This window comes from Euphorbia lathyris, chromosome 4 (genome assembly GCF_963576675.1).
Source record: "Euphorbia lathyris chromosome 4, ddEupLath1.1, whole genome shotgun sequence".
Lineage (NCBI taxonomy): Eukaryota > Viridiplantae > Streptophyta > Magnoliopsida > Malpighiales > Euphorbiaceae > Euphorbia > Euphorbia lathyris.
The window spans coordinates 41,190,572-41,203,709 of record NC_088913.1 but is presented as its reverse complement, the minus strand read 5'-3'; the positions used below and the strand labels follow the sequence as shown (position 1 = coordinate 41,203,709).

Sequence of the window (13,138 nt, the reverse complement as noted above, 5' to 3'; positions counted from 1 at the left end):
TGCATTCTAAATCTACATCTTTTGTAAGTTATGCAGCTTGAGAATCCTGTTTCACCTGGTCTCAAGTTTCTTCAAGGTCAGTTTTGTTCTATGCACATAGGTCTCTATGCTTAGACTGAAAATGATTTGGTTTGACAAAAAGATAGTTTATTCAATATATTTTGCATGATTTTTCTTTTCTGAATCTTAGCTGAAGTTGATACATTTTATTGATTTGTTACACTCTTTTTCTTGGTGCTTATATTATTGTTTCTGGTTATATTTCTTTCATAGGAGAAAGTTGCAAAAAGCATTATTTTTGCCACAGAAAATAGAATCAAAATCCATCCAAATGATTAATTAGCTAAATGGCTTCTGCGTGAAACAGATGGAGAAAACTAAGAATTTATCTTGCTGGATTTTAATGATTCCATCCCACCAGAATAAGTTATTTTGCAGAATCAAAGTACAGATTCAGAAATTCGGCTTCTTGGCCATCAGGTACTCTGTCTTTAAGTTATTTGTTGTTGGGGTTGGAGCATGTGCCCGTCTTATGAGAGCATAAAAAGAAGCAGCAAGAATGTTCAGGTATATGTTGAGCTGGGTGACCGGATTTGATTTCACTGTAAACAGAAGGCTACAACATAGCTGGTAAGAATCTCTTTTTGCTACCTGAGAGTGGTGGACCTACCCTAGGTTCAAGGCTAAGCATATTCTTCTATTCTATTTCCAATTGTTTTGTAACTGTTGCTTTTTGAAGAATAGCTTCAGGTAGAATAAATCCTATCATCATAGAGGAATGCATTGTGATAATTATGGGAAATACATTGCGGTTCACCTTTATGTAGAATAGCTTCAGAACATTAACAGAGATGAGCATATTGGATAATGATCTGTTGAGTCTTAGTGTAGCTCAGTTTCACCAACTAATCAGATAGATAATTGCAAGAAAAAGAGGATGCAGTTCTAGTGGTACAGTAGTATATTAGAAGAAAAAGAGGAATATTTTTCATAGCCTAATCTTATATATAAGAGCTTAGTGCTAGGATGTCATCAGGAACACATCAGAAGAGTCCTGTAGCATCGAAGTTGTAGCTTGTCACTGCGTATTTGGCAGCTCTACAGGATACAGATGAATTCGATCTGACCAAACATTTGTCTTATCTAATTTGATATTGGAAATTGATTTCCAAACTGCAGTGTTACACTTGAAGCCACTACCGAAGGCTATTTGCCAAATCCGATCCCCTTTCTTCACCTTCCCCTTGGCTTCCAGATAGCTTAGTTCATACCAAATTGAAGAAGATGAAGTATTACCAAATCTATACAATGTCATCCTTGAAGCTTCTCCATCTTCCTTGTGCAGCTTGAGGTTACTCTCTACAGCATCAATTATCGCCCTTCCTCCAGCATGAATGCAGAAATGCTCAAAAGCTTTCTTGAACTTGGGCACATACATCTCATTCTTTCTTGCCGCAACCCAAATCTTCCTGCTAATTAACGACCACCCGTATCGGAGCTGCTCAGAGAAAGGCAATGTAAGTGGCCCTAACTCTGATATATTAGTCCTTAAAGCATGGCCTGCAGATTGCAGAAGTGCCCTTGAAAGGGACACACCCGTATGCCCATCCTCATCCGTTTGTTGATAGACAGAGGTGTAAGCTTGGTCGTTGGATCCAATGTGGGTTCGGACTAAGTGCTGAAGCTGGTAGTGTGCTTTCCTCTTGTCTTGCTTCTTGTTCGACAACAGAATAGCAACTCCCCCCATTCGAAATATCGTGTTGGCAACCAACATCGATTTGTTATTCCCTCCGTAACCATTGGGAGTTACAGCTTCCATACTTAAGACCAAAGCCAATGAATTATGATGAACTTTGAGAAGTTCTTTTGCCAAACTTATCGACAAAAGTCCAGCACTGCACCCCATTCCACTTAGGCTGATGCTCTTTATGTTGCTTCTGAATCCAAACTTGTTTATGATCATTGCGGTAATAGATGGAGTAGGACAGTACAGGCTGCAGTTTGATATCAGAATATCAATGCTTTTAGGATTTACTTTGTGTTTAGAAAGAAGATCCTTGACAATAGTAAAGAGAACTTCTTCCACTTCGTTCCGCGAAGAAATATAAGTGTCATCAGCTGGTAGCTCATGAAGTGCCAGAGGGAAGCAAGCTTCATCTCCAACTCCTGATCTATTCAAAACTTTTTCTTGAAAAATAATGCCCTCTTTACTGAAAACGCCACAGAGAACAAGATGTTCTATGAAGTTGGTGATCGGGGTACGTAGCGTATCTCCTGGAAGATAGCAGACGAAGTCTATCAGATAGACATGGTTCGACCTGATAGCGAAGTACCAAATTGCAACTAGTAAAGTGGTTATGATCATATAATGGGTAAAAGAGAAGGAAAACTTGGCCAAGACAAATGAATACGGAACTGAGAAATGAGGGAATATATGAACCACCATTTCGAAATTATTGAATTTGATGTTTGAGTTGTGGATATGGACTTTTCCTTCTGTTCTCTGGATATGCATTTTATACTTGGTCATCTGAATATGTTAGAGTTCACTAGTTTTGAACGTCATCATTATTAGATAGTTGCATAGGAAACCCAAGTGTTGTTAGTCACAATATATGCATGTATGTGGCAGCTTAAGTAGTTTACTTTACGTTGGAAATATGATTAAAGAAACTGAAACTAAAAGAAGGCAATTCAAACTCTGGATATTGTTGTTACATAAGACCCAACACTTGTTTGTAAACAATCACAGACCCTTTCCTGGTAAGCATAGCATTACCTGATGAAATCAGATATATTATTTTTCCTTGCATTGCCACTTTCATTGGAAACAAACTTTATTAGCATAAAAAGCAAACCAACCACATACACTAGGAAACTGAAGGTGGGTATGCAATATTAATCTTTTAATTTTGAGATAAAATGTAAATTTATTCCTAACATTTTTGAGGAAGTATATATATATCCTCTATTTAAGTAGTAAAAGTTTGGCCTCTGACGTTTCCAAAGTGGAGTAATTTTGACTTGACACGAGTTGTGAAGTCAGTCTTTAATTGTTTTTAGTCTGCTAAGGTTCAAACGACGGTGTTTTGGTCTATGCCAGAGCAAATAAAATAAAACATATAACCTTTTTACTGGGTGCAATCACCATCCCACCAATGAAAAAGAATGGATGGGGGAGGCAGAAACACCTCTATATCATGGGTGGTTGCTCGGGGTACCCTCTACTTTCGTCTCTAAGTACAAGTAAGAATCTCGTTTTATAAGTTGTTTTACCTGAGTTTAAAATTGCTTCATGTATTGTTATGTTAGCTTAAAATTGCACCAAATTGAAAACATGAAGGATTTTATTTTTTAATATTTTTCTACATTAGAGGTAAATATGCACTTTGGGGCATTATTTGGATTTTTTCCCCTTGAATTTGGAACAAGTTTCTATTTATTATACATTGTTATTAACAAAATATACATGAAATTGATTAAACTCTTGTTGAAACCATACTGAAAGATACAAGGTTTATGACAGAAGTTAGCATTTAGCGACAGCAAGCTGATCACCTCGAACCACAGCTAAGACCTGCATAAATTGAACTATAATTAAGGTGTTATAATATGGTTAACAAATCCAAATAACAAAGCTCACCTCACTCATAGAAACGTTGTTATGATTTTTCAAGCATAGTAATGCAGCCTTCACCATATGAATGACCCTTATATCATTTATACCTTCCAATCTTGGATCTAATACCTCACTTATTAGACCGTTTTCGAGGAGTGGTAATGCCTATATTTCAATTAGATTAGCAGTTAATTTCATAGTAATTAATTAAGACACAAGAAGGGTATTGTTTAATGTTTACCCATTGAATCAAGCTGGTCTCAGCAGCAGTCTTTCCGGTGATGAGCTCAATCAGAAACATTCCATAATCATGTACATCAACTGAGCATCCTTCTTCTTCCTTCAGATTTGTGCTGCTTTAACCATCAAACAAGAATCTTCAATTATTACCTTTTCTATTTCTAGTTCTCTTATTACATATTAGAACCGGATTTCTTACTTGGCTTCAGAATCATCATCCTTGATCCATTCAGCAGTTATGAAGTTTGTAAGCTTCAATCACAATCAAAAGCACAAAAAGTCACTCATAATTCCAAACTTTAATACATACATGCTTGATTCTCATACAACCAAACATGTATCCGTTATTAACCTATCTTGACGTATTCAATTATACTCTTAACTTCTTCGAGGGTTCAATTTCACCGACATCATTTTTGCTCTAGCTCAAATATTTTGCCATTTTTCAAGTGGTTACTCGTGAAAGTTACCGACAAACTAAAACAAAACCCTAAAAAATGGGGTAAGTTTACACTGCACTGCCTCTGTCATTGAAGTTTGGGGTATGTTTATAAACTTCATTTGCTTTCAAAAAAAAGTGGTTATAAATACTTGCCATAGTAGACCAGGTGCTGGAGAAAACAACATGAGCAGAAGAAACGGAGAGGTGAACAATAGTTTCTCCTTCAACACATTCCTCGTGAAGGTATCTCAAACTTGCTCCTATTTCCACTGCAATGTACCATCTTGCTTTCCATGGCAAGTTCTTCGCTGCAGATTCATCGTCTAAAACAAAAAAGACACCCAAATGGTTAATTATACTAAGAATAGACAACTAAAAACACCAAGGAAAATGAACATACTTAGCAAGTTAAATGCAAGAGTTCCCAAGCAAGGATAATCAAAAAGCATGAAAGCACAAGTCCCTGTGCAGCAGTATCCAACAAGGTTTGATATATTCCTGTGTCTAACTCTTGAAAGGATCTTTAGCATTCTCCAAAATCGATCATCATTTTCCGAAAATCGCCTCACAATAACTGGACTTCCCTCAACAACACCTTCATAGACTTTCACATTATCTGTGTCTTTAACAAAATTTTCGACTGCGAATCCATTCGTTATGGATTCCATCTCTGCCTGCGAAAATGCTCGGGGATATCCACTTCGCCATGACAATGGATACCAGCAAGGACTTTGAGGTTTTGTGTAAGACTGATCACAACAGATCTCAGCTGGATTTTCATCATCAGGTTTTTGGAGATGATCATTTTGATTTGGAAGAGGAAGAGGAGCTTTTGCAGGTGTCAAAGTAGCAACATCTTTTCCTTTCATTACAGCAATGTTGCATCCTACTTGTGCATATATCATTACCTTGTGTTTCTTTAAGTAGCTGCATCCATATATCAACGACTTTATCAACAAAAATTGAAAACATCTAAATGCTTTTCCTCCGCTTCTATTGAATAGCTTTTGAGTCGAATCTAGATTATTAAATTTTCAGATTGAATGTGGATTAACTTGCTATTTCGAACATAAAATGAAATGAATATTTGAAATTATTGTTATACTTATCATACTTCCATTTTACCCTATATTAAGATGTTAAAAGTGTATGCCACCCGTAAATATGAATCAAACACAAAATTATATTAGGGTTTTGTTGAATAGGATATGAGCTAAATTTGAGTTGACTAGCTGGATAGATGAGTAGATGACATAGATTATCAAATTTATTAATGAATATTTCCATCGCTAAACATAATAATCCTGGTCGTGACAGATTTGACATCACCAACATCCGTCCTGAATATTTGGTTTTGGTTCCGCCACTAATAACGGATATATAGAAATACGACCCATTTAGAGGAATTGGGCTAATCTACTTAAAATTAGATCCGAAATGAAATTGGAATTAGTGAATGGAATGAATACCTGTCTAATACAATCCAGCGAGGATTAGAGTTTTGAGCTTGTTTAACAGTGACTTCAACCATACAAAATCCAAAAGCAAGCTTAACTTCCATATTCACCTGATCAAAAATAAAAAATAAAAAATTGAAAAGTAATGAGACAAAACATAAGAGTATGGTAGAGGAATTAAACAAAACCTGATTTTTCTTGCACTGTCGGTAAAAAGGTTGAAGATTATTCTGGTATTCTTCCTTTTTCCTCTCAATTTCTTGACCAAGCTCTCTAGGTCTAATTTCTCCTTGCCCTTGGCTCGTCGAAAACTCCAATCTTTCCCCTAATATGATTATAAGATTAAGTATGTCGAATTCACATATATAATTATATTAATGGAAAAAAGATGAATTACAAATTCCGGAGATGGTAATGCCCATATTCAAAGGAAAGCAAGAATTTTTCTTGGCGAAATCGGTGGAAACTCCGAGAACAATGACAGTATCTCGGCGGCGAACCACATGTTTAAGTGCCCAGTAAAGTGCATCCATGTTTCCTTTGTTTTTATTTGTATCCATTACTACCATTACACTCTCTCTTCCCCAATTCCCATTTGCTTGCACCATTTCTCTTACTCACTGAGAATATTGCAAGGAAGAGATGTATATATATATTGTGAATGGGAATATCTGCTTTGTAGATCCTCCATTGACGACTGCAACAAGGTTTTGTTGTTTTTTTCTTCTTCGTTGCTTACTATGCATGCTTATTTCTCATTACTTTTGTAAAAACAAATTATTTAATGTATTTAACTCTCAACTTATTTATATTTCTAAATCAATACATCTTAATTATAAGGTCCTAGGTTTGTGGTTATCCAAATTCAATCCCACCATTTGTTCTTGCAATTCTTGGTGAGTTTAAGGACCGTATAATATCGACTACTCGACTACTTTTTTCATTAGTTTTCCAAATGTACCATCATCACAATTCCCCGTCCCAAAGAGAGATAGACAAGGCTCCTAAATTAAGGCATATTTCTCCACGTACGGTCATCAAATCTCCGGCGGATTATCCTATCTTCTACCAAAAGTCATATCATTCATTTTGCAGAATTCGGTCCAATCCATCTCAACGCATGTCGCAAGATGACTGCATATATTCTATTGGGTATGCTGCAATATGGATATCCTTCTAAACCACTGGATATTCCTCCATATCGAGTATTCACAGGATCACCTTTTCTTCCACAGCAAGCATATCCCTCTAAACCACTGGATATTCACCGCTTATCCCTCTATGTCTCTAAAATTATTGAAAAGATTTACCAAGAGTTATGTTGTTTTGCTGTATTTATTAAGAGGTGTATTGTTTCTTAGAAGACTTATTTATAATATATATCTATCAACAAAAGTAGTAGTTTAAGAGAATTTTCTTCTAGCAATTATATAGTTTAAGGAGAACTATGATAATTGGTGCATCATAATGAAGGCTTTGTTGGGTTCCCAAGAAGTGTGGGATATGGTAGAAACCGTATATGATCAACCAGATAATAAGGAGGAATTGACGTTGCTCAAATAGGAAATTTGAAGAAGTTAACAAAGAAGGACCAATAAGCATTCTCTCTAATCCATGTGTGTCCAGATGATAGTATGTTCGTGAAATTTTCTACTGCAACGAGAGAGAAGGAAGCATGGAGATTCTTGAAAAATCCTTTAAGCGAAAAGGTGAAGTAATCAAGGTGCGATTGCGAACCTTGAGAAGTGAGTATGAAAAACTTAAGATCAAAGAGTCAGAGACAATTGATGAGTTCTTTAATAGAACCTTGATAATTATGAATCAGTTGAAGAGATATGGAGAAACGATGGAGGGTGTTCTTATGATAGAAAAAATCCTTCGTTCTTTGGCTCAGAAATTTGATTATGTGGTGACTTCTATTGAAGAATCAAACGATCTAAAGACGGTATGTAGATCAACTCTTGGGTTCATTACAATCTCTTGAGGAGAGATTAAAGAAAAGAGAAGAACTCGTCACTCATGCGTTGCAGAAATTTTCACAATATTGAAGCAACGAATTATCAACAATGGAACGCAAGAGGACGTGGCAGAGGCAACAATTTGTAAGGTCGTGGAAATAATTGGCATGGTCGTGATAAATCTCGTGTGCAATGTTACAATTGTCAAAGATTTGGGCATTATGTTGGAGAGTATAAATCTGATTCTTATAAAGATGAACATGCAAACTTTGTCAAGGTTGACGTTGAAGAATCAACTTTGTTGCTGACATGTAGCGAAGATGAAGAAAGGAGCAAGGAGTCTCGGTATGTCGACTCAAGAGCAAACAATCATATGACTGGAAATAAAAAACTTTTCTATAAGCTTGATGGATCTAAGAAAGGAAGTATTTCTTTTGGTGACAAAACAAAAGTTCCAATTATGGGCAGCAGTGACATCCTTATCAAATTGAAGAATGGAGATCATCAATTTATTTCTCACGTTTATTATGTTCCAACTTTGAAATCCAATATTTTGAGTATTGGACAACTTTTGGAAAAAAGCTTATGAGGTGGAGATGAACAAGAATGGACTGGTTATGAGAGATGGGAAGAGAAAAATGATTGCAAAAGTTTCTATGTCTTCAAATAAGATGTTCAAGTTGAAAATAAGTTGTGATCGTCCTATGTGTTTGAAAGCTTCGTCAGATTGTGCATGGTTGTGGCATTTCAGAATGGATCACTTGAATTTTGGTGGATTGGTGCAAGCAACAAATGGTGCACAGGTTAGCTTCTATAAATCATCCTAATAAAATTTGTGAAGGTTGTATGTACGTGAAGCAATCCAGAAGAATTTTTCTAAAGGATTCTTTGTCAAGCACATCAAAACCACTTAAATTGATGTATTCAGATATTTGTGGTCCCATTAATCTGAGTTCACATAGATGGAGACGATATTTCTTGTTATTTATTGATGATTATCCTTGCAAAACATGGATTTATTTCCTGAAGGCAAAATCTAAAGTATTTGAAGTGTTTAAGAAGTTCAAAGCACTATTTGAGAATAAAATAAGCTTAAAGATGCAATCACTGTAAATTGATCGAGGAGGAGAATTCACATTCGAGAATTTCAACCAATTCTATGAGTATAATGATGTTCGTCGATTTCATACTGTTCCAAGACCCCCCCCCCCCCCCCCCCCCCCCCCTCAACAAAATGGTGTCATGGAACAAAAAAATAAAACCATTCTTAAAATAACTCGAATCATGATGAAGTGCATATATGTATGCCAAAAGAGTTCTGGGCAGAAGCTGTAACATGTGCAGTTTATTTTAATAATAGAAGTCCTTCAAAGAAGCTTTTGCGAAAGACCTTTAATGAAGCATGGTGTGGAAAGAAACCAAATAATTACCATCTAAAAGTATTTGGTTGTCTTGGTTATGTTCATGTAGCTGATGAGTTGAGAAGCAAATTGGATGATAAAAGTGGGAAGATGGTGTATATTGGCTATGCAAAAAATTCTCAAGGTTATAAATTTTGGGGTTAATTACAAATAACTACCCTATGGTTTGGCCGACTTGCGATGTGGTACCTGTGATATTTTTTTTTTGCAAACACAACCCTGTGGTTGTCATCGTTAACAAAATCAAGGCAAATGGATGAAAACTGTTAAGATGATGACGTGGCAGATGGGTAATTTGGGGAAAACTATTTTTTTTATTTTTTTATTATTAGTTTTCTTTCTCCCTCTCCTCTCCTCTCTCCTTCTTCTTCCATTGTTCTTCTTCATCATCTTCTTCTTCTTCTTCCATTGTTCATCATCATCATCATCATCATCATCATCTTCTTCTTCTTCTTCTTCTTCTTCCTCCTATATTCTCTTCTTCCTCCTTTTTTCTTCTTTTTTTTCTTTTTCTATTCTTTTTTAAATTCCGAAATTTCTAGAATTCTGGAAATTTCCAGAATTCTAGAAATTTCCAAACGTCGGGAATTTCCAGACGTGATGAACAATATATCACGTCTGGGAATTTCATAATTTAAAAATTCAGATACCCTCTCAAAAATTTAACCCAACTGATCCCTCCTTCCTCACTGACGAAAAATATATCCACAATAGATGCACCCAGATGATCCAACAATAACCAAAATGACTCGCGAATATCGCGTGCTTCACAGGATGGGTTTTTATAATCTAAACAGAAGCATTGCTAATGAAATTAAAAGTTACGAATGAGAAAGAAATTAAACCCTCGAAGAACAATATCAATTTGTATAAATAAAATTGGTTTGTTTCAATTGATTTCAGAATTTCAGAATTTAAAAAAAAAAGAAAAAAAAGAAGAAGAAAGGAGAAGAGAGGAGGAAGAAGAAGAAGAAGAAATGAGGAGGAGCATGAGGAGGATGAAGAACAACAATGGAGAAGAATGGAAAAAGAAGGAGAGAGGAAGAGAGAGAGAGGGAAGAAGAAGAAGGTCAACCAAAAAAGTCAAAAAAACAAGTCAAATTTTTTTTCCCAAAAATGCTCATTTGATTTAACAGAATTTTTGTCGTTTCCTTGATTTTACTAATGGTGACAACCTCGAGGTTGTGTTTGTAAAAAAAAACCATAGGTACCACATCACAAATTGGCCAAACCACATGGTATTTATTTGTAATTAACCCTAAATTTTATAATCCTCAAAATGAAAAAATTGTGATAAGCAAAGATGCAGAGTTTGAAGAACTCATGGAATTGGGAGGTTCCACAAAATGAAAATTATGATTTTATTCTTGTATTTGATGATGATTTTCTAGGTCAGCATGAAGATGTAGTTATTACACCACCAAATTCACCTTTCATATCTCAAACAAACGTAACAGACTTATCTCTGAAAAGCTCATCAGAAAGACAGCCTTGAATGAGAAGCTTGAGCGAGATTTATGGAGAAATTGAAGAAGCACATAACACTACTTTGTTTTGTTTGTTTGGTCATACATAAATTGTATGATTTTTTAATCCAACAAAAATGATGGATCACTGATTCTTCACCCGTGAGGATGAAAACATATTTTCCAATTTGGCAGGAACCCTCGAGTTCGTTATACTGACATCTGGAAAAAGTGCCTCATTCGTATAGATGAGATGACATATATATCCCCCTCTTAGTGGGATTTGGACTTGGTTACTAAATTATATCTTTTCCATCTTCCTCTAGCAGAGTGAGATCCTTCTAGGAAGAAATATCACTTATATAAAGAATATGAACTTGAATTGTATTCCTTATTTCTCTGTCAACTTCCTATCCTACTTTGTCCTTTTTACATGAGTCTTTAAGTTATGGAGGTTAAATTTGCAAATAGGTTGAGAAAGGTCTTTATAGAAGGCACACCCAAACTAGTGGCCATGTCTATTGTGGTTCGCAAATCTCTGCGAAGACCAACCGAAAATCCCCCTCAGTCCTCTATTCTTGATACGACTGCCACATTCGATATGGAGCCGCCGAACATAGAAGCTGGAGCTTCTAAAGCTCAAGTAAAACAAAAGATAAACGAGGTAAGTCTCTTTTGGTAGCTCAAGACAGATTCGATCATTTCTCAAGCCTTTATGTTTTTATAGGTTTTACACCTTCCTACATTCGGCCTGGGATGTGGTAGGACTTTTACAGTCCGTATGTTTCTGTGAAGGACCCCGAGTCTTGTCAGGTCTTCAAAGGCTGAGTACCTTTCTCAGTTTTGAGAGTGAGCTACGACAAGCCTCTACTCATGCTAAATTTATTCATCTCGCGGGTCATGTTGTTAAGATATCTTTCTAGCCTCACATTATCCTATTTTTCCTTGCCCATAGTTAATCCTTCATCTTACAATTTTCGGTTACTTCCTCATGCAATCGTCATGAACAAGGAAATGCAAGAGATGGATAGAAGGTTAAAGAACATGCATATCTTGAAAAACAAAATCTTACACTAGAAGCCAAACTTCATGTTACTGAAGCTAAAATCTACTAGTGGATGTGATGTCTTTTTGGGGCACAATTTATTTTCTTGGACTTCAAGAAAATAGCGAATGATGTCTTGCTCCTCTACAGAGGCCGAGTATCGTTTTATTGCTACGACTACTTCAAAAATCAGGTGGTTACCGATGTTAATTAAGGAGATTAGAGTCGAGGAACCACCAATTTTATAGTGTGATAATCTTAGTGCAGTTTATCTTTGAACTAATCCAGTTTTCCAAAATTCAACAAAACATTTGGAAATCGACTTCCATTTTGTTCGTGATCGGGTTCGTTCAAAATCATTAGTTGTTCGATATATCTCCACTGAGGATCAAACTGCTGATGTGTTTACTAAGTCATTAGCTCGATGACGTTTTCAATTTTTATGTGGCAAGCTTACAGTTCGTGTGCCTGATTGCATAGTTTGAGGAGGATGATAGAGTTATACTTGTATGAGAATTACTGCAGGAGTTGTATTATTTAGGAAGTCTTAGACACCACTTTGTATAGGTCTTAGATTCCTAAGACTAGTCGGCCGAATAGCTTGTGTATAAATATTCTTGTAATTGTGTTCATTAATATATCTAGAAATATATTTCCCTCCAATCTTACAAGATATTAATAAACTTGGTATTCTAAATGAGAAATAACAAAAGCTTGCTCTTTAATTCTCTTTACATTATTATATGGCTGAAATATGCAACATAATGAATTTTAAAGGGGCCAAGCAGGGCCGGCCTAGGGCCCAAGGTCGAAGGGGCCCAAATTTTTTGTTAGATTTATATATAAATTGCTTATTTTTAAGTATAATAAATAAATTCAAAGTAGCAAAATGGTATTCCCTTGTCCTTCGACTAAAGAGGGCATGAGTTCAATTCCCACCTTTGTAATACAACAACAACAACAAAGCTTTAGTCCCAAAATGATTCGGGGTCGGCTAACATGAACCATCATATAAAACCGTGAAATCAAGTCGTGTCAGTGACACAAATTCGCTCCCTCCACCCCGTCCTATCCATTACCATATTTTCCTCAATTCTCAGTAAACTCATATCATTCTCGATCACCCTCTTCCAAGTTTGCTTAGGTCTTCCCCTACCCCTCACCACTACATCCCTTTGCCACTCTTCGGTCCTCATAACCGGCGCATCAAGCGCTCTACGTCTCACATGGCCAAACCACCTTAGTCGGTTTTCTCTCATTTTATTCTCAATAGATGTAACCCCTACTTTTGTCCTAATTATTTCATTACTCACCCGATCCTTTCTCGTATGACCACACATCCATCTTAACATGCGCATCTCCGCCACCGACATCTTATGGATGTGACAGTGTTTCACTGCCCAACACTCCGTACCATATAACAATGCTGGTCTGATTACCGTTCGGTAGAATTTTCCCTTCAATCTATTAGGCATTCCACCTTTGTAATG

The 13,138-nt window shown here is 36.1% G+C and overlaps 2 protein-coding genes across 2 annotated transcripts; both read right to left on the bottom strand.

Annotated features, from left to right (window-relative positions):
* Positions 1-703: 703 nt before the first annotated feature.
* LOC136226643 (3-ketoacyl-CoA synthase 7) lies at positions 704-2,762 on the bottom strand. Its single transcript, XM_066015251.1, has one exon. The coding sequence runs from the start codon at positions 2,528-2,530 to the stop codon at positions 1,079-1,081; it is 1,452 nt and encodes a 483-aa protein (XP_065871323.1). The 5' UTR covers positions 2,531-2,762; the 3' UTR covers positions 704-1,078.
* Positions 2,763-3,427: 665 nt separating this feature from the next.
* LOC136227151 (serine/threonine-protein kinase CDG1-like) lies at positions 3,428-6,366 on the bottom strand. Its single transcript, XM_066015847.1, has 9 exons — positions 6,156-6,366; positions 5,947-6,083; positions 5,771-5,868; positions 4,702-5,228; positions 4,455-4,624; positions 4,059-4,111; positions 3,861-3,975; positions 3,644-3,784; positions 3,428-3,577 (listed from the first exon to the last, which is right to left on the bottom strand). Exons 1-9 carry the CDS (start codon positions 6,364-6,366, stop codon positions 3,530-3,532), a joined length of 1,500 nt encoding a protein of 499 aa, XP_065871919.1. The 3' UTR covers positions 3,428-3,529.
* Positions 6,367-13,138: the final 6,772 nt, after the last annotated feature.

Excerpts from the sequence above, each read along its gene's own strand:
- LOC136226643 (XM_066015251.1), bottom strand. The coding sequence starts at position 2,530 with ATGACCAAGTATAAAATGCATATCCAGAGAACAGAAGGAAAAGTCCAT.
- LOC136227151 (XM_066015847.1), bottom strand. The coding sequence starts at position 6,366 with ATGGTGCAAGCAAATGGGAATTGGGGAAGAGAGAGTGTAATGGTAGTA. Across the intron at positions 4,112-4,454 it reads CCAGCACCTGGTCTACTATG|CTTACAAACTTCATAACTGC; the intron begins GCAAGTATTTAT and ends TTGTGATTGAAG. Across the intron at positions 3,976-4,058 it reads GATGATGATTCTGAAGCCAA|CAGCACAAATCTGAAGGAAG; the intron begins GTAAGAAATCCG and ends TGATGGTTAAAG.